The following is a 23332-nucleotide window of genomic DNA, read 5'->3' on the forward strand; positions in this document are numbered from 1 at the left end:
GAGGGCTTCTCATGTCCTGTGGGTACAAGGCTGCCAGCGTTGGCTTGGAAGGGCTGCAGCTGCCTGGCTTTGGAGCACAAGAGTCACTAGTGTTTCCCGCTGTGGAAGAAAGCTTTTCTATGGGTATAGCTGTCACTAGAGAGTAGTGCCCATGGCAGAATGCTGAAGCCTTGGACAGCCCTAGAGTTCCAAGCACTGTACTGATCTTGGAGACCTGCGTTAACATCTTCATCTGCCGTATTTGCTGTCAGTGAGAATTTGCATAACCACAGAGTTAAAGACGGAGTCCCTCTGTGAGGACCACCAGGACAGAGGTACACACACCTAACTGCATACTAAAGGACAAGGGAATGTGCTTCCATGTAAGCAGGAAAATGGCCCCTCTCCCTTCTCCTGTGGCAGAACGGAGAAGGATGCTCTGCCTGACCACACTGACTTCTTTCCCTGGACAGATTAAACTGCTCCTTTTCCCTTTCAGCTCTACAGCAGTACCCAAGAGCCCATGTGGATGAATCCCCTGAGGACCTTCTGTTCCCTTCTAGTCCTTCAGAAGATGGAAACTTGTTGTGAGTGCAGAGGGGAAATACTGTCATCTGCAGACTCAGGTAAAAATACTACTTCATTGCTTACACTTAAACTGTCAAGAAGTTGGAAAGGAAGTTTTGCTTCTATTGCTCATTTTCCTGTAAAATGCTAAAGTTTCTCTTATACTCCTTAACTTAAAAGCATGAGTAAGAGCTAATAAATAACAAAAATAATAGGGGATTAGCTAGAGGTGCTGCTGTATTATGACATGCCTGCTTTTGATGTGGTAGTTTGATCAATGATCCTGAAGCCAGGAAGAAAAAAATTCTAGGTGTTCTTGATGGTGTTTCCATTACTTCAATGTGCATTCAGCAACTGAATTTTACCAAGCTGCACCCATCTAACAAGCACCCTTCCTCCCCACAGCCTTGGACTTAGCCTTCCTGGCTTCCACTTCTTATGTCGTAGTTACCAGTGTTCTCAGGGGAATGGATCAGCTTCTCTTTGTTTGTGAACCAGCAGCATGCAGAGATTAAATACTCGCAGTGGGGCATCTTTCTTTCTAAGCTCATTCTTCAGGGTCCTATTTCACTTGGTTGCAGGGCTGGGAATGCCAGAGTGGCTCTTGGCTCTCTTGATCTGATCCTCTGTGGGCTGTCTTAGTGCAGGCTTCAAGATACTTTTCCAGAGGAAATTAATATATAATAAATAGAACTCTGAGCATTATTCTAGACAGCTGCTACCTTGCTCTGTGCCAGAACACCTTAAAACTCTGCTTTGAGGAGGAGCAAGGGATTTTTTTTCTCTATAGCACATTCCAATTAGCACATACAGGACTGCTGAAAGGTCCCACACTTTATTTCTAAGGTAGAATTTCCCCCTGTCCTCTAATTACAATAAGGGAGGAGAGACACCATGAATGTTATTTTATTTTTATTTTAGTTTGAACTAAAATGTTCCTTAAAAAAATGGATGGAATAGTGTTTCACAGGATATCTGACTTACTGTATCACAATACAAAGGGTAGGTAATAGCCCAGACAGCTGAAGAAAGCAGTTTTGCACCTTGATGAAGCATAGGAGGAGGCAGAGGTAACAGTTCCAATGCTTCATATCCAGTCAAGAATATAATTAAACACAGGGTCTGCATTTAAACACTGTAGCATGGTCTTTCTTAGGCTCTTGAGCCTAAAGACTTGTTTCCAGCCTTTACTAAGTGCTTATTCACCTCAAATGCTACAGTCCTGATTTAAGAAATCTCTTGGTACCAGAATACTAAGCTCCAGTTGGTAATAAAAGATACAGAAGGCAAGTGGAGCTACAGTAGAGCTGGCACAGTCTTGTGCGCTCACAGTCAGTGGACAGTACTGGAGAGAACAGTTCTGTTTTCTGAGCTGTGCTACACAGCTGGTCACTGCTAGTTTGACCAGAGATGTTTCACAGACTGGCTTTTAGTCTGAGAGGAAGGGAGAAAAGAAAACACAGATGGTAGAAGTCAAGAATAACAACTTCAGGACTTCTATGAATGGCATTAGGAATCCAGGCTCACTTTGAGCTTGAATCTTATCACATTCAGCTGCTTGGCAAAAGTAAGGCCTGGCTCAGTAGCCCTAATGGTTTAAGAGAACAAGATTCTTTAAGATTTTTTTTTTAAGAAAGTGAACATGTTGATTTCTTCTAGCATTTGAAATGTTACACAACAGATTGTGATCCAGTGCCACTTAACCAGCGCGTAAAAGGGAGACGCTTCATTAGTGGAGCTCAGGCACAACCTGTGCCTTAGAGTTTGGGCAGGCTGCCCAGCTTCCCCTTCAAGTTTTCAGCGAGCTTGTCCATGAACTCAAAGGTGCTCAGGTAGTCAGAACGCTTGACACTGAGGGGAGGAACAAAGACAGACAGACATTAGCTGTGAAGCTGCTGACTGCTTCAGTGGCAGAAGAGAGCTTTGAGTCTTGCCTCCAAAGCCACCACAGAGTCATTTCCTACTTTTCAGGCTATTTTTTTTTTTTTCCTCTGGAGCAAAGAGGAAAGAGTTTGCAGTGAACTAGGTCTCCACCCTAATAAATGGACATAATTTGGCCATCCTGTCATAGTGGAACTCCTTGTAGTGCATTTTTATTTGTTTCTTTTCTACCATTTTCCCCCCAAGTTTGGTTACTTTGGCAAGCTGCCTACACTGTGCTGCTTGGGGCAGGGAGTGTCTCCTGTTCTGTTTGTACAGCACTGTGTACAGAAGGGCTCTGCTCTGTGACCAAACTCCAGGAATTCCCACCATATACACTCCTAAAAACATCTGCAACAAATCTTTTCCAGAAGGAATAAAACAGCCCCTCCAGTCATGACCCCAATGACTTAATGGGCTTACTTGGGCAGGCCTTTGATACAGGCAGCAAGATCCTTTGTCATAAAGCCAGATTCAATGGTCTCAATGCAAACCTCTTCCAGGGCAGTGGCAAAGTTCTTGAGGCTGGTATTGTTGTCCAGCTTGGCTCTGTGAGCCAGTCCCCTTGTCCATGCAAATATGGAGGCTAAGAGAGAATGCAAAATAATTTATTTTTTAGGACTCCCTTCTAAACTGTTGCATAGAGCATTTTTTTAAAAGATACGAATAAAACTGAAAATAGAGTGAAAAAAGTTGTCTAATATAATGAAAAATGCTATCCTCATCTCAGCATGCTTTCTACTTTGTGCTGCTCTAAAGAAAAACAAAACTTGGAAAGTTGCCCCTGCCTCCAGCAGTCCCCTCTTTGTGTCCCTTGAGCTCATTTTCTTTCTGTCTAGGTCAAAAAGCACTATCTGTAGTGGAGTTCTAATTGACAAAAAACTGCCCTAAGAACCAAGGGTTACAGTTCCCTTCTCAATATTACTCTGTACTTGTTTTGTGTGCAGTTGCACGGGATCCTCTCTCTCCCATCCTGTTCTAGCTTATTTACTTTAATTAAAGGGTTTGGAGGTTGCCTGGGAATTTATGAGCATTAGAGAGGGGAAGCACCAGCCTAAACATTAATTTCAGTGTGGCTATGATCCCATCACTCCACAAGAGCAAGTGCATGTCTCCAAGGCCAGGTTACGTCTAACTTATTGCCCAAGTTCAATCTGTTTCAGCCTGCATTTTGCTGCAGGCTGCAGGTGGAAGACAAACACATTACGAACCAACAGTTTTATCATTTAGTGGTGCTGGTCTCTGCAGAACGAGGCGTAAAGTTTTACTCTGACTTTTTTTTTCCTCTGTAGAGAGAGACCACTCAAGGACACAGAAAGGCTGCTCACCAATGGGGTTGGTGGAGGTTTCTTGGCCCTTCTGGTGCATGCGGTAGTGACGAGTAACGGTGCCATGAGCAGCTTCTGCTTCAACAGTCTTGCCGTCGGGGCAGATGAGCACGCTGGTCATCATCCCCAGGGAGCCGTAGCCTGCAGGGTACATAGTTCAGGAAGCCCAGGATTTTACTTAAGCAGCTCCCATTGGAATCCTGCCCCCAACCCACAAAGCTCTCCCAGCCAGGGAAAGAACAAGTCTCCCTTAGCAGCTAGATTGCTGCTGCACCTGGCTGTTAGTTGTGACACTTCCAACCTACAGCGTGTCTGAACAGCAAGTACTGCTGAACCAGGAGGGAAAGGTCGGTGAATGTTCTGCCCCATTTCAAAAACATAATATTCCCGCCTACTTCTTGTCAGCTTTCTACTGAGAAGATAGAGACTGAGAAGGGAGCTTCCTAACTAAGCAGCATTGTGCTGCTAATTGCAATCCCTCCCAGAGGCAATGGGAAAGAAGCCTACTTCATATAAACAGCAACTGCTGTAGTGAAAGGAACTGTCAGCTAGGAGAACTGAACATTCATGTCACTTTTAACCCTGCAGGTTTCAGTGCTCTTTGAAAGCTTCTTCAGGTAGCATTCCAACATACCTACTTGTTCTGTGGGAGGCAATTTACTGGCATTAATTAAGAAGAGGTCTATTAAACAAAGCCACATGTTGTCCTGCAGGATTTTTCATCCTTACATGTTTTGGCATCAGCAGCTTGGTTAAACAGCATTCTTGATTAAGGACACGCCTGTAGAGCTAAGCATATTAACCTCTTTGCACCTGAGAGCTAGCTTTAGGTCCTCAAAGATTTCCTGCATGTCTGTATAGCAGCTGCCAGGAGTTCACCCCTGTTCTGTTTAGCTCAGGCTTTCAGTGACTGAATCCCAACTGTTTGGATGGCTTCACTAGAAAAGCCTTCTCATGCTCACAGTGCTGGAACTGCCACCTTGTGAGGAGCTATACCCAAGTGGTCAGCATTCAGTGATTTTCTTGTTAAAGTGACATCACAAATTCTTTGCTTGTTAATACCTTCATGGCTGCCACAGCTTTGAAACTTATACGCTGAAACCCACTGTCACCTGTTGGGCTGCACCGCGAGACTGATAGCCAGATCCCGAGTCGGCAGCAGTGCGGCCAGGAAACCTCTCGTACCTTGTGCAACGGAGTCGGATTGCACGTCTCCGTCGTAGTTCTTGCAGGCCCAGACAAAACCTCCCTCAGATTTCAGGGCCTGAGCTACCATGTCATCAATGAGCCTATGCTCATACCAGATCTTTTTGGCCTCAAACTGGGACTTGTATTCTCTGGAAAACAAAAACCAGAACATCCTGCTATAATCATCTGATAAATAGATGAAAAAACAGGGACAACCTGTGCAAAAGGAAGTGAGAGGGTATAAAAGAAAGATCCATTGTCTTGGATCTTTTCTCCTCACTTGTTTTCCTAGGATCCTGTAAATCTGTTTGAGACTTGGCGAATCTGTTCACAGACAAAATGTGTGGCTCTGGCAGCAGAGATGAACACCGCAGCCAGGTTTAGCAAAGCTTCAGGGATTGACTGCTGTGTCCTGAAGGACAAAGGGGAGAGGGGAAGCGCCCAGCACTTCTGAAGTGCTCTTGAATGCATGAAAATGAATTAACTGCAACAGTTCATAAGGCTGGAAACGATATTTCTGCTCTAGGCCGATGGCACTATGGTAGGACATATACAGCTATTCCAGCTACCTGTCATAGATGTCTTGGAAGATGTCTTTAAAGCGGCCATCATATTTCTTCAGGATGGTGTTCTTGGTGCTCATGTAGAGAGGCCAGCCTTTAGACAGGGCCATTTGGAAGGAACTGTGGGCAAAATCCTTGATAGACTGGTCAAGATTGTACATTCCCATGGCCACACCACCACAGCCTGGTAGCAGAGGGGAGAGGGGGAGAGGGGGGGGGGAAAAAAAAGCAATCAATGAGGTTTAGTTAGTGTTGGTTAAGGCCTTGTCAATGTTCTCATAACACCTGCCTGCCAGAGTGCTATTCCTGATGCATTTCCCATTTTAAGGCCAAGAACATTTTGAGGATTCATGCTATCAGCTCCAGGCTGCAGCAGTGCCGAGGTGAGTGAATATGGAGGTGCTCTTGTTTTACAAATAGGCACAGCTCATACTGAAAACTAACAGTTCTGGGGGGCTTCTTACTAATCCAAGCCTAGGATGTGAAGCTGTGGGACAGGAGTGAGCCTGTTGGCAACTCCTACGAGTGGAATAAAGAAGTCTTTCTCACCAAAGCAGTAGGCAGCCATCTCAGAGCTGGAATTTGGTGTTCTCCCAGTCTAAGGGCCTTCTATTTTCAGGCTGCAACTGAATCTCGCAACTAACTGCAGCAGTCAGTGCCTGCTTTGCCTAGCTCAGATAAACAAGGCTCTGCATGCTTTCTTGTGTCTTATCTGTTCCTGCGTCTGGCAGCCTCTGCAGGTTTGCCTGCCTGTTCAGGCTGATTCCAGTCAGCTGTGGGAGAATGCACCACTCCTCAGGATGCAAGAGAGAATGCCAGGAAGGCTCTGAGCTATGAGCCCTTGCAGTGCTGAGCTGTGATGTACATGGACCAACAGCTTGAATGGAAGTGCCTTAAGCTTGCAGGCCAGCGCCCCTGGGGCAGAGCAGGGGCCAAGAGGCTTGTGGCTGGGGGTGTAAGCAGGGGCTGAGCCCTTCACGAAAAGGCTCTGTTGCTTCTACAACACAGGTTTTTCTAGATGGAGTGAAAAACAGATTTACTACCTTGTCCTTTGAGTGTTTCATTAACACCACCTCTGCAGTTTACTGTGGTGCACCTTCATGAGGAAGGCTTGCTGAGAACTCCCCAGATGTTTTATTCCTCCCCTGCTCCTTGGGGAGATGAAAACAGGACAACTTTCCTAATATCCATCTGTTCTTACAGACAGTTAATTTTTATTGCATAGATGTGCATGCAAGAGAGGGAGGGCGAGCTAAAGGAGGCTTATTTGCTTGCCAAAATAGCAAGGTCATGTTAAGCTGCTATTGGCATGGCATAAAGTCCTGTTGTTACCAGTGAAAATACTTGTTGTCCCTGTCTCCTTTAGGGACCCAAAGACTGACTGGGGCTGTTTAACTACAGAGAGTACACCCTCCAGAACCATGGTTTTCTAGTTAGGTGGATGACAGCTATCAAAACTTATTCAAATATTTATTTGCATATAGATGAAGAGAAGCAATGAGGTCATCCTCTGGCCAACTAAAATCTTTTGATTGTGTCATATTTGAAGGCATCAGTAGAGCAATAGCACAGGATTCCCTTATGCCCTGTAGAGATCTGCTGGCATGACAGTTATCTGTGGAAAGGTGAGTTTCCTTCAGAACAGCAGCAATCTGTTATCTCCACCATTCCTGGCTTTCTGGTGGCTGAGGCAACACCTCAGGGCAGAGAATCAGACTGGCTGTGAGAGCTACCAGACATCTCTCATACAAGATTCACCAGGAAGCAGTTGAAAGAGAACAAATTTAAACCTGTGCCAATTAGGACCAAATGTGAATCCAGATTTCATTTCCAGATGAAAGGCTGTGTAAGGAGGTACTAGGGATGTGGCTACCTTCAAAAGGAATACCACAGGAATCTTAAATTTTATAGGTGACAGTCATATGGCAACCTGCATATACATTTGGCTTGGCAAACTGGTACTAACTCAGAGTCAAGGTGCTGTTTACATTGATGTATTAAGTTTCTGTAGACAGAAGCAGCATAGTGCATGGTCACATAGGTCACTATCAGACATCAGACCATGGACTTTTGATTGCAGATAGAGCCTTTTTCTGAACCCTGCCCCTATCTGTGAAACAGGGTGTTTTGCAAGGTTTATGCAATTGGTTTTGTCCATAAAGCCCAGCAGGAGCAGGAATCCCCTTCCTGAATCTAGCAGTGTTTACAGCCAATGCAGCAACACTGCTACAAATCACACCAACATCCCTGGGACCAAGGCTGTTGCAAAGGAAGTCTAAGCACAAGGAACCATTCTTGTCAAGTCTCCCTTACGTTTTATGCAGTAGGGACCAGTTCTTGTTTCTGTTGCAGGAGTAGACACTATGCTTAATAAAGAAGGGTACAAAGTGCAGGTACATAGAGCCCAACAAGACAGGAATCAACCCCAGAGTTAAACCTAATCTGTTACAAACTATACCTCCCTCTGCTCAGGGCAAGCTCTGTTTGGATTACAAGCTTCCCTCTGATCAGAAGGGGCTGTGGGGAGTGGACTACCAAACATCATCACATGGAGCATGACAGGGAGCCACCTTGGTATGATTATGTAATTGATATGCTGCTGATCCAGGATGCTATAGAGTAGTCCATTGTTCAATGGAACAGATCTGATACCTTAAGGATGAATAAAGCAAAAATACCACTTCTAATCATAGCTTAAAAGTCATACATACTTTCAAAATTATGGACCAAATAGGTGACAGGTTTGCCTCCATCTTTGGGAGTGTATGTCATCTCTACTTTTCCAGGCCCCGGTACCACAAAATCAGTTGCTCTATACTGTTAAAAACAAAAAAAAAAAAAAAAAAGAAAGGATCATTTTTATCTGTCAGAAAGATAGAAACCTAATAGAAAACTTGCATTTGTGTCACATCCAAATAGTGCTTGGTCTGTGAGTAGAAAGGCTTTAATACAAAACTTAATATCACAACTACTAATCGCATTAATAAGATAGAAATTGTACAGCACCTTAACAAAAGTCACTATATCTTTCCATCATAAGATATTCAAAAGACTGATCTTATAGTTAAAATGCTTCCCAAATTTGTAAGCTAGTACACTTTTTGCTCCTTTGAGACAAATGGATTATACAAATAAAAAACATAGCATGTATGTTTCTGAGTTTAAACAGAGTCTTATGTTTCCAAATGTCCTGGAACAGCACTATTTAAGGTTATATTTTGATTAATTCTGTCATCCTTTCCCATGTAATTTCCTTCCAATCCAAGAAATAGGTTCCTTAAGTTGTTGTGAAATTCAGAGCATCTTGGTCATGTCCTTTACATGTTCTCATATTATTCCTTAACTTTAATCCCCTACTTTGGCAGGGATTCAATCTTCCTCCTTAATCCGTTGCTCCTTCCTATTCTTATTATGACCTTCTCAATTGTTTAGTACTACCGAATGAAGGATGTTAAGCTGTATTCTTCCCTAGTGTCAGGGCTGAGCGTTTTCCCCGTTTTCCCCCGCAACACACACAGTTGGAAAGCTAGTATTTCACTTTTCCAGCCAGCTAAGTTTGTAACTTGCTCTCAGTTGTACAGGCTCCTCCTTCAAAGAAAACCCACCATTTAAAAAACCTCTTGTAGAAGACTTCCCTTCTGTCCCGTTTGGCTGCTTTACAGAGCATCATTATTCATGGAGAACAGCATGGCCAGTAATTATCCTCAGGGCTGCCCAAAATTCCCTAGCCTGGGAGGCACCCCAGGACTCCCACTGGCCCTGCGCTGCCTCCGCTGGGAGAGCTCTGGCAGGGGACACATCCCTGCTTCGGCCCCATAGCTGATGCTCCAAGGGTCGGCGCCAACAGTTCACCTTCAGGACTGCTGGGAAAATCCAGGTCTGATGCTGATACCCAAGTAAGTTCATTGGCAGAGGGAAGGAGGGAAAGCAACTTGGTCTGGTTCTAAAAAAAGATTACTATTTTTTTGCCACAGACGTCCAATGTAACTACTTCCCAGTAGCAAGAAGCAGCAAGACTCTGGCAGAGAAGGTGAGTTTGTTTTTTAAAAGCTATTACTATTCAGAGAGGAGGCTCTGTAGACGTGAGGAAAAAACCTGCATCTTGGAGAAAGGAATTACACCCTGTGCTTAGGTAGAGCCCATCTACCTAAAGCTATCAGGCTCCCACATAGTGTTTCTACAGTTGTGGTGCCAGAGGAGCAGAGAACCAGGCTCTCCCACACCATGCTAGGTGCTCTATGAAGTGCTAGCAGCAATCGCTCCTGGGTAGAAGGAAGGGGTAAAGCAACACCACAGGGAACACCAGTTTGTGCAGCTCCACAGCAGTTCAGGGCTAAGACTGTGCAGACAAAGAGAGAGAAGCACTGAAGTGACTCACTTGGTCCCCATAAGCGTGACGGCCGATGACGATGGGTTTCACCCATCCAGACACCAGCCGTGGGATGTTCTTGCAGATGATGGCTTCCCTGAAGACAGTGCCACCAAGGATATTTCTAATTGTCCCATTGGGAGACTTCCACATCTGCTTTAGCTTAAACTCCTCCACCCTCTTCTCATCAGGAGTGATGGTTGCACATTTGATGCCAACATTGTATTTCTTTATAGCTTCAGCAGCTTCCACAGTCACTTTGTCATCTGTAGCATCACGATTCTCCATGCCCAAGTCATAGCTGCAATAAACCCACAGAGACTGTCACAGTTGCCCAGGGCACTGGCTCACGTCCACCAGGATAAAGCAACAGACCTCCTACCATAGCTGAAGTCATTCCTCTTCCACTCCAGCAGCAGTCACACTAAAAGAGAATATAGGCTCCTATAGTGATACTTCTGCTGGGAGGAGGCAGGACAACTTCAGTTGATGGCTGAGGTGCTGCATCAGCATGGGACAAACAGCATCCTCCCTTCTGGTGCCAGGCTGAAAGCTCCATTACTTGTACAAAGCAGCACAATCTTAAGGCAATATTAAGGGCCTTTTATTTTGAACCTCTTGTGCCATGGGGTTCTGGCTTCCTCTATATCTTCAGCAACACAGAGCTACACTAAAATTCAAACTGAAAACTGCCTCGACAACGGTCCCACAGTGCCCCTCGCTTTGGCAGGGACCTGCCAGCATCCCCCTCTACCAGGGGGAGGAAACGCTCACTGTTTTGTTCTCCAACAGCTTTGGGAGAATAACGGGTGCCTGGTGTGGGCTTGTCCTGAAGCCCAGCCAGCAGGACATGAATGTGGCCATTGTGCTGGCCCAGCCAGGGGTCCCTTTACCCTCCTCCCTCCTTTCCCCAAGGAGGGATATTCCCATGACTTTGTGTGTGTGCGTGTGTGGTTGTTATGCTGCTGGGTTCCTGTTTGCTTGGGTCTCAACACTAGCAAGCAGAAAGCCTGATGTAGGTGGCATACAAATGACTCCAGAAGCAGGGGAAAAGGTCAGACTTGTAGGTTGACACCACTGAAAGCCTCTTTATACAGAGCTAGGAGCAATCCAGCTGGATACCTCTGTAGTAATGATTATAGATCAGTTGCTAGAAAGTGAAGGGAATTTACATTTCACTTGACCAGAGGCTGTAGACTGTCCCTTTTGCCATGCCCTCTTGCTAGAATCTCTTGTCCCGCAGTGGAGCAGAAGCGCTAAGTCTAGACTTGGGGATTGCAACATTTAACCTGCCCTGCCAGCGACAGGGCTCAGGCCTACAGGGCACAGCGTGTGCCCTGCAGCCACCCTTTTGCCCTCCCAGTAGGTCTTCTAACAGTGGCATGAGGCCATAAACCTGCTCAGAGTCCACAGATGCTGGGGCCCACGTCAGGGAGCGGCTGAAACAGCCCTTGTTGCTATTAGCCTTGGCTGCAGGAAGCCACAGACTGTTCCAGCTCTGGAAAGCAAGGGCATGGCGCAGAGGGAGGATGCAGACCTCCCTGGTGAAAGGCCCTCTGGGGCACAGCATGGGAAAAAGAGGTATTGAGTGTTCCCTTCTTACTGCTGTGAAGAACTACCAGGAAGCTCCCAAGAGAGGGGTGTCCATAACATCTTGCCACAAGCCTAAGCTTTCCAGAGCAGTTAGTATAATTAACCACTTGGTAAATGAAGCAGAGTCACAGACCTAGCAGATTTTATAGGTCAAAGGAAAGCAAAGGTTTACCACACGCTCCTTGCAAACAGCACAAAAAGGTATCAGTCTAGAGCAAGCTAATTAGCCTCTATGCACTCGCACTGGAGGAGCTGTTAGTCTTTCCAGTGGTGCATGAAACAAGATCAATGCCTAATGTTGCATACAGATTGGCTAAGTGTCATAGAGAACGCTTACCTGTGTAAATCCAGGTCTATGTAAGGGAAAATCAGCTTTTCTTTAATCAGTTCCCATATGACCCTGGTCATTTCATCTCCCTGCATCTCCACAACAGAGCCTCCATGGATTTTGGTAGCCATCCTGAGCTGAAGTAGATGCAAAGAAAAACCCATAAGTTAAAGCATTCTAACACCTACAGACACAATTTACAACAAAATTAGAAGGGAGACACTAACGCTGCGTTCAGAACCTGTCCTGACACATCTTGGAAATAACCCAGGTTTATTCCCCATTTCATGCTAGCTGGTGTTTTTCTTAAAGTCCCAGCACTTACAGACATCTGTCTGGGGATATAGTACAATGTTAATAACTGATACCTAAAGGTTTCGGTGTTCCCAGTTTTCACTGTGGTTTTGCAAAGAAATCTGAACGCATGAAGAAATCGCTTTTCCAAGTTCTGCAGGGAGGGGGGGGGAAAAAAAAAAAAAAAGCTCAATTTACTTTTAGATTTCATGAGTTCTGGTCTAGTTACCTGCTTTTTTTCTCTTTTCTGAAATATCTGAGGTTAACAGATGTTTATTTTAACAGCAGTTGACTGGTATTGTGGGCGCTACCAGGACCACTGGGTTGTCCAATTCTCTATTTGCTTCCTTCCTCAGGAAGAAAACAAGTACAGAGATGAAAGGGCCTCATCAAGAGCACTTTCTCCTAACCAAGCTTTATTTCTGATAAAAATAATAATAATAATAATAATAATAATAATAATAAAAGTAGCAGACAGCTTTGTTTTCTGTATAAAACAAAGGTTTCTCAAGATACTTGCTCAGAGACTCTTGGAAAGAAAAAGCTACCGCCCGCTGAACTCTGCCTTGTGTTTGCACTTTGTTCCTTGACAAAAACCAACCCCAGGAATCAGCCAACTGTTCCAGCAGCGCTCTGCTTCCCAACGTCCACAGTTTCTCGGTTCTTATTATGCAAGAGCTATGACTTGGCAGTTCTCCTCCCCAGAGAGCCCCGTTCCTACACGCAGCTACTCGGCTGCGGCAGCAAGACACCAAGACACCAACCCCTTGTGCGAGGGTCTGGGGCCTGTGTGCCGGGCGCGCGGTTGTACTGAGCACAGCCCATTCACGGGCACACATTTACGCGGAGCGGAGGATGCTGCGGCCCGAGAGCCCCGCGCTGGAAGCACATGGGGAGTTAGTGTTTATAAATGCATTAAACACATTGGGAAAAGAATCATTTCTGGCTAATCTTTGTTGAAAGCGCAGCACAGGCTGTGCCCAACAGCGCCCGGTAAGTGCACAGGGGGCAATGTCACACTGGCAGGTCGAGGCGAGCGCACCAGACGCCTGCCCGAGGCTCCCTCACCCCACGGGGAGGGCAGCTTGGCTCCCACGAGGCCTCCTCGTCCACCTGCGGCGTGACCCGCGCGCCCGGGCACAGCTTCAGTCCCCGGCAGCGGCCCCGGCTCTCGGCCGCGGCGCGCTGTCAGCTCCCGCCGGCGGGGCGCCGGCTGCGCGACCCCCGTGCCCCGCCGGCTCCGCGGGGCCGCCCCTGCCCCTTGGGGCTGCCGCGAGCCGGGGCTCGGGAGGGGGCGGCGGGCCCGGCCGCCGGAAAAGGGGAAACGGAGGAAAATCCCTTCCCTTCCCTTCCCGCCGCCGCCGCAGGCCGCGCGCAGCCGCGAGGGGCCGCGGAGGAGCAGGAGGAGGACGCGGAGGAGCAGGAGGCCGCCGTTACCTGCAGCGGGGCCGGTGCGGGGCGCGCGACGACGCTGGGCCCGGCCCCGCGCGGCGCCTTTTATTGCGGGGCGGCGCCGCCGCCGCGGCTCCCCCTGCCGGCCGCGCCGCCGCGCAGCGCAGCGCAGCGCAGGCCCGCCTCGCCTCGCCGCTCCCCTGCCCTGCCCTCCCCGGGCCCGCGGGACGGGCCAGGAGCCSCTACCGGCCCCCGCGCTGCCCGGCGGGCGCCGCCAGGAGGCCCCGTGCCCCGGTAGGCGCCGCCCGCCCGCCGGGGGCCGCGGCGGGTGGATGGGCGCCGAGCCTCGATTGGCGATGCCTCGGCGCGGCCGTCGGCGGGCGATTGGGCAGGGCTGGCGGCGGCGACCGTTGCTATGGGCGGGGCGCGGCGGCCGTTGAGGCGAGGGGAGGCGGAGCGGGCGGAGAGGCGACGCCGCCGGCCCCGGCCTGTGCCCCGGCCCGCGCCCCGGCCAGCGGCCCCCGCGCCCCGGCCAGCGGCGCCGCGGGCAGCAGGTAAGAGCCGCCCGCGCCCGCGGAGCCGGCCCCGCGCGGGCGCCACCGCCTGTCCCCGTGGCGCGGCGCTCGCGCGGCCGCAGGGCCCGCGCGCGGTTCCCTGCGGGACGGGGGCGCCGTGGGCAGCGCGCCCCGCGTTTGGGCCACGGAGGCCGGAGCGGGGCTCGGTGTCTGCTCCTCGCTGTGCCAGCCTCCCCGCGCACGAACGGGCGAGCGCTGCCCCTGTGTGTTTGCCACGCGCGACGCGCTGCCCTGCCCGTTTCCTTCGGCTGGTGCTGCCCTCACGTCGCGCTCCCGCCCTGCCCACAGCCCCCAGGCTGCGCGTTGTTTCCTCGAGTTACACATACGATGTGTGCAAGTTCAGAGACTTCCTTGTTTTCTTATCTTGCCGGGTCACAGCCGGTTGCTGAGGGGGAGCTCGGTTTCCTGCACAGCTTCTGTTTGGTTGTATAATGGTGTCTTTCACGTGGAGCAGCTTCTCTGTTTTTTTAAAGATTATGTGTCGAGAGAAACTGTGAGCTACAGGTGCTGTTTATACAGAGCAGCACATTGAAGCACGCCAAGAAGTCCTGACTGACATACAGCTATCTTCTTTTGCGCCTTGTTGGTAGGAATGATCACACTCAGCGGCCTGTTAGAGCTCTTAGTGTGACACACTTGCCAACCATGTAGATTTTCTCTGGATTGTGCAGATTTTTAGTGTGTGGCTTCACAGAACTTGGATTTTTGTCTAGTCAGTAAAATAGTTGTATAGATTCTAGGGCGCGTTTGCAGAGATTGGGAGCGGCTGTTTCGTGAAGGGGCACGCATGGGTGGCGAAGCAGGAAGCAGAGCTGGTGTGGGGTTTTGCTCCTTGGCGTGGCAGAAGGGGTCAGGCCTCTGTCACGGGTTCCAGCAGCACCTCCTATTCCTGCTCTGTCAGACGTTTCACTGAGTCTTGGTTAAACAAAGATGAAGGCAGTACCTGAGTTTTGGAGGATAGAAATGGAGGCCTTGCATGGTGGGGTGGGTTGTAGAAAGCTGGAAGGAGTGAGGTGTGTACACTGAGGTTATCAAAAGTATATAGGATGTGTGACTGTTGGCCACGAGAAGGCTTTGGTACGCGGCAAGAAGGAACAATGAGTGTGTCTTTCCCTAATATACAGTGCTTTGCGTTTTTTATTTTGTCTTCTTAATACAGCCACTCTTGAAAACAAGGAAGTTTCAAAGTGTTAGATATGGCAACAGATAAACCACAGCTTGTATTGCTGCCCCGGTGACTTGTCTGTGAAAGCACAAGGTCTGTCGTCGTGCCCTGTCAAGGGCAAGGAAGCAATGTGCCACCAAGTGTGGTTTTCAGTCCTGTTTTTATTTACTATTCATTCTGCTGCTTCTTCACAAGTTAACCCAGATAAAGGGCAAATCTGCTACTTTAAGCTGCAGAGTCTTGCTTGTCTATTTTTTGCTTGTTGCAAGGGCTGCAGAGGTCACAACATTGACAGCTGTTCTCTTAAGCTGAAGTGAAAACTTGATACTGTACATGTGTATATATCGATTTAAAAAAATTCAAGTGGGAGTTGATTCTCATAAAACAGTAGCCAAAATGTTTTGTCAGACTGTGTAGTAGCTGTTACTTACTCTGGATATTTAGCTAACAGCTCTGAGTTGCTCCTTGTGCGGACTTTGATCTCTTCCCACTTGCTAGATAGAGAACTTCAGCTTCTCTCGGACTTCAGGACCTGAGCGAACAGCAGGTATCTGCAGTACATTAGGTGGGTGTTCCCCTCAGTATCTACCTCCAAAAGTGTCCTGCTTTTTCACTCTATGTATATAACATTGTTTTTTTTCTTGTTGATTTTCTTTATTTCTCTCCCTCAGGGCCTGTGAAATGGCGGCGGATGACAAACGGTCTCCGACACTGGAGGCTACCAGTGATCTACCTCATTCTCCCAGCAGTCCCTCTCATCTCACCCACTTCAAGCCCCTGACTCCTGACCAGGATGAGCCCCCCTTCAAATCAGCCTATAGCTCTTTTGTGAATCTTTTTCGTTTCAGTAAGGGTAAGTGCTTGTGTGTGTTATCAATAAACTTGCCTGTTTTACTGCTCTCTGCTGCCAAATAGATGTATATAAACACCTGTAAACATGGCAGGAGGATAATTTCAGACTGCTGACTAAGTAGTTAATGAGTGAGTCTCGTGTGAGGAATTTTAGCTCTAGCTTTGGAGTGATGTAGTTGGGCTTTGCCATGGGAGAAGATAGCCAGCATTTTGCAGCTAAAAATCTGTGGCTGCAGTGAAGGATCAAGACAAGCCAGCTAACAGATGGCATTACGCAGTTTCTTAGCTGGACCCCTGGAAATGCCAATGTTCCTGCCTGCAGGAAGTTTCCAAGATGAAAATGAGAAGGCTCTGCTAACTTTCAGGAGCAAGAGTTGTGCTTGTGCTCTTTAATGCAAGTTCCTACCAGGCTTCTTCTACTCCTGATCTACCCATACATCTCATAACCTTTGCCAAGTGGCAGCTGAGCTGTAAGAAAGCAGTGCATTTACAGAAGATGCTTACTGACTTTGCACTGCTGCAGGTACTCCCAGTCAAGAGCTCTGAAGTGTGGTAGAAGCCTTTTATGCAAAAAGTACTGCTTGATGCTGGCCTTTGTGCTACATGTACCATGAAGCACTTTAGCTCTCAGTAGGTGAGCTCTTAAAGAATTATGTATTTCTTCTGTGTTTCCTAGCAGAATATTATATAGAGAGGTGAATGAGAACTCCTGTTTCGTACAAAACCTGCATATCTCTGGCTGGAGGTGGCGGCTGGTCAGCTGCTTTTGTTTAGTCTGTTCATTGTCCAGATCTTGCTAAGCATATTTCTGCTCTGTTTGGGCTAGGGAGGAAAAGGGTGAGAAAGCTTTTTGTGTAAACAAATTGATTTGCTCAGGCTCTTTTTCTACAAGATGAAAATAATTATTTGTTTTGACTGCTCTTTACTTGGCTTGCCACTATTTTTTTTTTGAAAGAAACATTAAAATTTGTTCAGTGCTAGATTAACTTGTTTGTTGCTATCAAGCATAGCTGGAGTCAGCAAAGAATTGTGTTAGCAGCTTTGAAATAGCACAGAAAACAGTCATGTTACTGAAATGAGTGAGAACAGCCTGCTGTACTCAGTCCTCTGACTGCAGAGAGTAGATTATTGAAGGCCACAGTAACTTTAGTGTGATCACAGTACTTTGAAAAACAGGCTTCTAATGTAACTTAAAATCCATTCTGAGGGCAGAAATTAATAATCAAGTGTAGCTATTTTAAAAAAGTGTTTATGTTTGTTTATTTGTTTATTTTAACACTTTTCACATTGGGGATACTTCTGAAATGGCCTCTTCCTTGACACGCAAGTCCTACACACTGACCTGTTTTCATGTTTTGTAGGGTACTTTTCAAGCTAAAAGTTTTGCTGTATATCTGGCTTTTGCTATGCCTAATCACAAACCAAATGAGCTCTTTATGAGAATATTTTTTCCCCATAATTTTGTATGTGCTGCTGTTTTTCCCTGTCATGTCTGACAGTTATCTCTTGTCTTTTATCGACTCCAGATGATGGCAGGCTTTCATCCACGGTGGAGAGAGGAGAGGCAGGACAGAGTGATCCACAAGCACTCAGTGGTGGCTGGTCAAGTCCTCAGCATCCCACGAGGGCTCAATCTTTCAGGTCACCAGTTCCTTACAAAAAACAACTAACCAGCGAGCTACAAAGAAGATCATCTGCAACCTTAGGTAATTTCAGCTCCTTATGCTACAGAGAACAGAGAATCAGTGGAAGGAGGTGAATAAAGGTTTTGTTGACCATGTAGACTGGTAGCAGAACTTGGTATCAGGCTACACTGCTTCTGTTGGTCAAGTTACACTTCAGCTTTGGAAATGTGTCTACTCCAGCCTCCTCCATGTTCCAGCAAGACACTCTTGTTGCTGCTTCAATTACAAAATGGTCTGGCATGAGGGAGACTGTCAAATACTCCAGCATCATAGAGCCACTTGAACCTCAATCCTCCAAACTTCTGTGTAGTCTTAAGAAATTTCAGCTTCTTAATAACTGTCTCCTAAATACAACTTTATAGCTCATTCTTTAGGGGTTGGTGTTTGGAGGAAGTTTGCAGTGTGGGCTTTTGACTGTAACTGTTTTGTAGGGCATTGCATACTTGTATCTAAACCTTTATTTTTATAACCTTGGAGCTATTGCCAGAGGCTCTATTGAATCTCTATTTGCTGAACTGGAAATTGAATGATTTCGAAAGCATAACTGTGTAATGGCTTTATGAAAAGGGAGAAGAGCTCAGGGGTTCATGCTGATGGCTGATAAGTATTGTTGGTAGCTTCTGGTAGTCAGAGCCAAGTGCTCTACTGGTTAAAAATTCTGTGAAAGACAGTGTTTATAAACACATAGCACCTACTGTCTCCAAATCGTACCTTAAAAGTTGTTAATTTATATATCTTTTTCAGAAAAGTGTCTAGCCTTTATAAGGAGGCAAAAGTCCAGTAGAGATAACTAGCATTTTCATCTCTCATATTCATTTGCAGGCTCTCTGAGTTGGAAATATTCACCCTCATGCTCCTTGCCTTCTGGTAGTGCTTGTGCTATTGAGTTGTGTCTGTCACAACAAAGCAATTAAGGTTTCAAAGCTTTTTCTCAAGTGCCCCAAGTACGGAAGTGTGCTCCTGGCTGATTTGCCAAGAGTATATGTTGCCTTACTTCTTCCTTAGTCACCTCTTACAAACACTTAGAAATTATCTGTGGATTGCAGATTAGAAGCCTTTAGGCAAGGTGAGTTGTTTGCTGCTCAGAAAGTAGAAATAATCTTGGGATTTGTTTTCTACTGAGAGGAGGCAAGGTGGGAGGGGATGGCAAAGTGAGATTTGGTCTAGGAGGTGGTCTAAGGTGTTGCTGCTCTATTCCGACTTCTTTTCTGGCCCTCCACTTAAGCATCTTGGGTTTGAACTGAAGTACAGTTAGGATAACATGATGATGAAGCAGTGTGGAAAGAAGTGAAGTAGATGGCACAGGACTTGCTTGCTTATTGAAAAGTTTTCCATTTTTATTGGGTGTTGATTGTATGTTGCTGTATGAGTAGCAAGTGGCCTGACTTGCTGTCAAATGTTTTCCCAAAATCTGTTAAAAACCTTGTTCCTATGACAAACATGAACTCTATGTAATGCAATCAAGTCATCTGTATTTGTAGAGGGAGAAATCCTTGCATCTTTCCTCTTCCACAAAGCAGCTTTTTTTTTTCTTTTTTTTTTATTTGAGTTTCAGAAAATGAGTTTTCATGGCTCCCTTTTTTAACTTAAAAAAGGGTGAAAGTACAATTTTGAGAATTTCTGATCATAGAGCAGAAAATAATTTTACTTCTTACATAGTGGCAGCTGGGTTGCACAAATAAATAACTTCAAAAATCATTCTCTCCATAAAAGTCACAAACTTATTTATAACTTTTGCCCCAAGTATTTTTATTCCCTCAGATTTCAGAGCCTAGAAAAAAGTGGAATGATATATGTAAGCACCTGAATTGATAAGCCTCAACTCAATTTAGTGGCAGTGGTGCATATAATCTAGTTGGGCTTTCTTGCAACCTTTTATCTGTAGATCCTTAAATATCTCTCTGACCTTGGCCTTTTCTTGTAAGAGATTCTTATTTTCCATTATAGTTGGACAGCAGTAGGCAGGAGAATGCCCAAGTGCCTCGCAAATTTAAAAGGTCTTCTCAGCCTCGTTGAGTTTAAATAGCATGCAAAGTTTAAGCAATCTGAAATGAAGAAATAAGAGATTTGGAGAAAGGCTGTTAGTGCATCTAAACAATGACAGAAAAGAATTGCTTGGGGATGCTAACTCGAACTCCTGTGTGACCATAAGCTTGTGCTGTCTGCACAGCAGCTGTTTTTGTTGCTCAGAGACTGTGTTGTCTGATAACTGCAAGAACAACATAGAAAGGAGGGAGGATGATTTGTGTAAGAAACTGTCTAGCATCAAGTATGTACTTTTTCAGGTCAATGCTTCCTTCAGGACTGCTTGCACCAGAATATTATTATAGGATTTTTAAACTTACTGTCTTTTGTGCAAATAGGAGAAGCTGCTAGGTGCCAGGCTTGGTCACAGATGCTTTGTGGCCTATACAGCAGAAGAATTAGTGCTGAGACTCTGCACTGGGCTCTGTTTGCTGTGCCTTGTAACCTGTTGTATAGTCATGCACTTGGATAGAGTGCTGGACAGCTGCAATATCTTTTCCAATGCCTAGCTGGTTGTGCTGGGTTGGGTGTGTTCGTACCACTGGTGTGTACTGATTGCTTTCAAAGTGCTGGATTGAACCCAAATACTGTGGTAATGTCACAGTTTGCAAATCCAGTTTAAGGGTAACTGGAAATGCTGGCCGTTTGGAGAGGTAGTATTTGGTGGTGAAAGCACTTAGTTATGCAGTCCTGCAGGATAGTTCTGTTAGGGCTAGAGGATCATAGCAGAGAGACAGTGACAGGGAATGCAAAGGGGCATGGTAAGAAAATGGAAACAGCAGCGATCATGGGGCCTCATCAGTACATCTGCACATCATCGCGTGAAGCTGTCTTTGCTTGCTGCTTTTTTTTTGTCTCATTTGGACAATGACAAGCAGAAATCTGTGGAGCTGGATCAGGTTGTCATGCTGCTTTAACCTCGCTGCTTTTATTTTAAAAATATATATATTTTGGGATATATACCTCAATTGATTGTTTTGTCAATAACACAGGAAGGCTACTGGAACAATTCAGTAATGGATCCCCAATGCAGATAGTGCTGCTTCAGGAAGACTAAAATGGCTTAATGTTACATCGGTGTGCAAGTATGGTGAAACCTCTTAAGGTTAAATCAAAAGAAGAGACTTTTAAATATAACTCATTGCCATAGGGATGATACTGTTTACAAAACAAGAAAAAATAAGCTTAAAATTTCAGTGTTTGTAGAAGGGAATTGTGCAGATTTAATGGAAATCCAAACCTTTCAAATAGTTCCATGAAATATGGAACTATTGACAACTGAAAGCATAAATATCTGTAAAATATGTTTGTATTAACTAAGAAAATGATTGTGGTGGTTATAGTAATTAACTTTGGGTCAGTAGCAAGAGTTAACATAAGCTTGATACACAGGTATGGATCCTTTTTTAAGCGACTTATTTTAAACATAGTCGGTCCTGTACTGCAGTAACTGAGATAACTTTTTATATTCTTCCTATATTTTCTTCCAGAAAGAGAGGAATCTCATGCTTGTGAGGGAAAAGACCCGAATAAATCTTAATCTGAGAATTGGTTAGCTTCTCTAGTATAAACATCCTACTACCAATGATGTGCTTTTTCTAATGTAGATCATATCTTTTTTCACACATAAATAGTGTCAAAAGGAAGGTTTCACAAAAAAAACCCCGAATGGATTTAGCTATGGCATTTGCTCAGTGCTGCCTACACTCATACTTGGGAATCACTTGCCTGACAGATTTATATTTGGTGAGTCAGAAGGGCCTGATAGTAACTTCCCAAGTTGAAAGTAACATTCCTGGAAAGAAGGTTATAGCAGGAGAGAGACGAGAGGGTAAATGCAGCACAAATCTCATGATAGAAGTAGGAGATAAAGGTTTTTGAGGTTTTCAGTGATTTCTTAAAATCTTGAGTCACTTTAATCACCCTAAAATATTCAACTTGGTATTGTCCAACACTATAGCATTTTTTTAAATGTATTCCTAGCACCTAAGCAAAGAGGCAGGACTGAGCGCTCTAGCATCTTTTCAAAATTGTCTCCTCCTGTTGTAGATTCTTTGCTGCACAATGGTCATTAAGTAGCTACACGTGTGGGCAGAGTAACTAAAAAAAATCTACTGAGACCCTCAAGGAGAGTCAGGGAATGAGGGAGTTTTAGTCATAATGCCTGAAAGGTTTGGATCTCTTGACCGTCTTGTTCACACGAAGGAAGGAGCAGCCCAGTGCACTGCAAGAGTTAACTCACTTCTGGTGCTGTCAGCATTCCTGCTGACATCAGTGATATGCAGAGCAGTAAACAAAAAGCAGCCATGTCTGTTCTTCCTGTACAAGAGGAATGAAAATAAAATGCTAGTCAGATGGAGAGCAGCGAAGCTGGTAAGAAACTTTAAACTGTTAGGAAAGTTGCTGATGTAAAAAAGTGACTCTGAAAACGTTTAACTGTTCGGTAGATGAAGAGCTGTGTTTGTAAATCTTTCTGGAGAGAATTGCCCTTTTTCTAACTCATATGACAGCTTCTAAGTGATCTAGCATTTTATAGAAATGAAATTAACTGTCTCATAGTTTTTTCCTGGACTTTGTCTTTGCTGTAGTCTAATAAGAATGCCTGTACAGGCTTTCAACAGCTTAGCTTTTCTTTTTCTTTTTAAGTGGATTTTTGGATGTATTTTTATTCTGATTTGCAGGTTTTTAATAGAAACTGAGCTATGGAATCCTGAGACATCCTTTAGTCGTTTATAAGATGGTTCAAATTAAGACATTGACTTACATTAGTCCTATAAGGACTATAAATAACATTGCAGTTGTTTTGTGAGTATTAATATCCTAAAGGATGCTCTAAAATGAGACTTAACTGCTTTTCAAAAGACTAACTTCAGTTTCATATAGTATGTAAAAAATCTTTTCTTTAAAGTGTGTTTTTATTCCCAGAGAATTCCAGTAAATTATTTAAACCCTTACAGAGAAAGTTTTTTAAAATACTAGTCAGAGCAAGCTAATCGGCATCAGAAGCTCCCTGCGGGGAAGGGAAGAAGGGTGCAAGGACAAGAAAGGACACACACTCACAGGCATTGTGAACTGCCTACACCTGTGAATGTTTCTCTCTGTAATGGAGTGTTGTCTCATACTGTGAACGCTGGTGTTTAATGGAGGAAAATGCTCTCCCTTTTCTGTTCCAGACAATCGAAGGAAAGTGGAACCGCCCCTTGGAAGTCATGATCCTCGCACAGCAGTTCAGCTGAGAAGCCTCAGCACTGTCTTAAAGCGCCTCAAAGAAATCATGGAGGGGAAGAGCCAGGTATTTCTTTGGAGGGATTTCTTGCTCAGCTTCCGGTGCTGCTCTGATGGTGATAGTAACTTTGCTTTATTGAGGATGAGGTATAAGAGTGAAAAATAAGCCTGTCATTGCAGTGAGCAGGGCATTGAGTGTGGCCTCTAGTGATCTCAGCTGTGGCAACATCGGAAGGTACTGGAGATTTTCAGAGATTTCAAAGTTACTAGAGAAGCAGGTACTC

The 23332-nt window shown here is 45.5% G+C and overlaps 2 protein-coding genes across 7 annotated transcripts in view; one reads left to right on the top strand and one right to left on the bottom strand.

Moving 5' to 3' along the window:
• Positions 1 to 1603: 1603 nt before the first annotated feature.
• IDH1 (isocitrate dehydrogenase (NADP(+)) 1, cytosolic) lies at positions 1604 to 12376 on the bottom strand. Of its 2 annotated transcripts, none has more exons than XM_026047881.1 (9): positions 12204 to 12276; positions 11845 to 11972; positions 9924 to 10215; positions 8257 to 8362; positions 5552 to 5729; positions 4980 to 5131; positions 3795 to 3935; positions 2890 to 3052; positions 1604 to 2397 (listed from the first exon to the last, which is right to left on the bottom strand). In XM_026047881.1, exons 2-9 carry the CDS (start codon positions 11964 to 11966, stop codon positions 2304 to 2306), a joined length of 1248 nt encoding a protein of 415 aa, XP_025903666.1. In that variant the 5' UTR covers positions 11967 to 11972; positions 12204 to 12276; the 3' UTR covers positions 1604 to 2303. The 2 variants fall into 2 exon arrangements, with proteins under 2 accessions (XP_025903666.1, XP_025903674.1); XM_026047889.1 differs by lacking the exon at positions 12204 to 12276 and adding an exon at positions 12359 to 12376 and having other exon boundaries at positions 2302 to 2397.
• A 3258-nt stretch (positions 12377 to 15634) lies between these two features.
• The window catches only part of PIKFYVE (phosphoinositide kinase, FYVE-type zinc finger containing), a 58112-nt gene continuing 50414 nt past the window's right edge, over positions 15635 to 23332 (top strand). For 4 of the 5 annotated variants that reach the window (XM_026047573.1, XM_026047582.1, XM_026047590.1 and 1 more), the window contains exons 1-4: positions 15635 to 15826; positions 15933 to 16114; positions 17640 to 17819; positions 22997 to 23115. In XM_026047573.1, the coding sequence (XP_025903358.1) occupies positions 15943 to 16114; positions 17640 to 17819; positions 22997 to 23115 (471 nt within the window). In that variant the 5' untranslated portion in view covers positions 15635 to 15826; positions 15933 to 15942. Of the gene's footprint in view, positions 15827 to 15932; positions 16115 to 17639; positions 17820 to 22152; positions 22197 to 22996; positions 23116 to 23332 lie in introns of those variants that run through there. The other variant, XM_026047605.1, reaches the window with a different exon arrangement.

The sequence above is a fragment of the Nothoprocta perdicaria genome, unplaced genomic scaffold (genome assembly GCF_003342845.1).
Source record: "Nothoprocta perdicaria isolate Ctin4 unplaced genomic scaffold, notPer1 scaffold_11, whole genome shotgun sequence".
NCBI lineage: Eukaryota > Metazoa > Chordata > Aves > Tinamiformes > Tinamidae > Nothoprocta > Nothoprocta perdicaria.

Bases quoted from the DNA above. Each gene is read 5' to 3' on its own strand.
- IDH1 (XM_026047881.1), bottom strand. From the start codon at position 11,966: ATGGCTACCAAAATCCATGGAGGCTCTGTTGTGGAGATGCAGGGAGAT. The intron at 10,216-11,844 runs GTAAGCGTTCTC...GGTTTATTGCAG, and splicing joins ATAGACCTGGATTTACACAG to CTATGACTTGGGCATGGAGA. The intron at 3,936-4,979 runs GTACGAGAGGTT...TGTACCCTGCAG, and splicing joins ATCCGACTCCGTTGCACAAG to GCTACGGCTCCCTGGGGATG.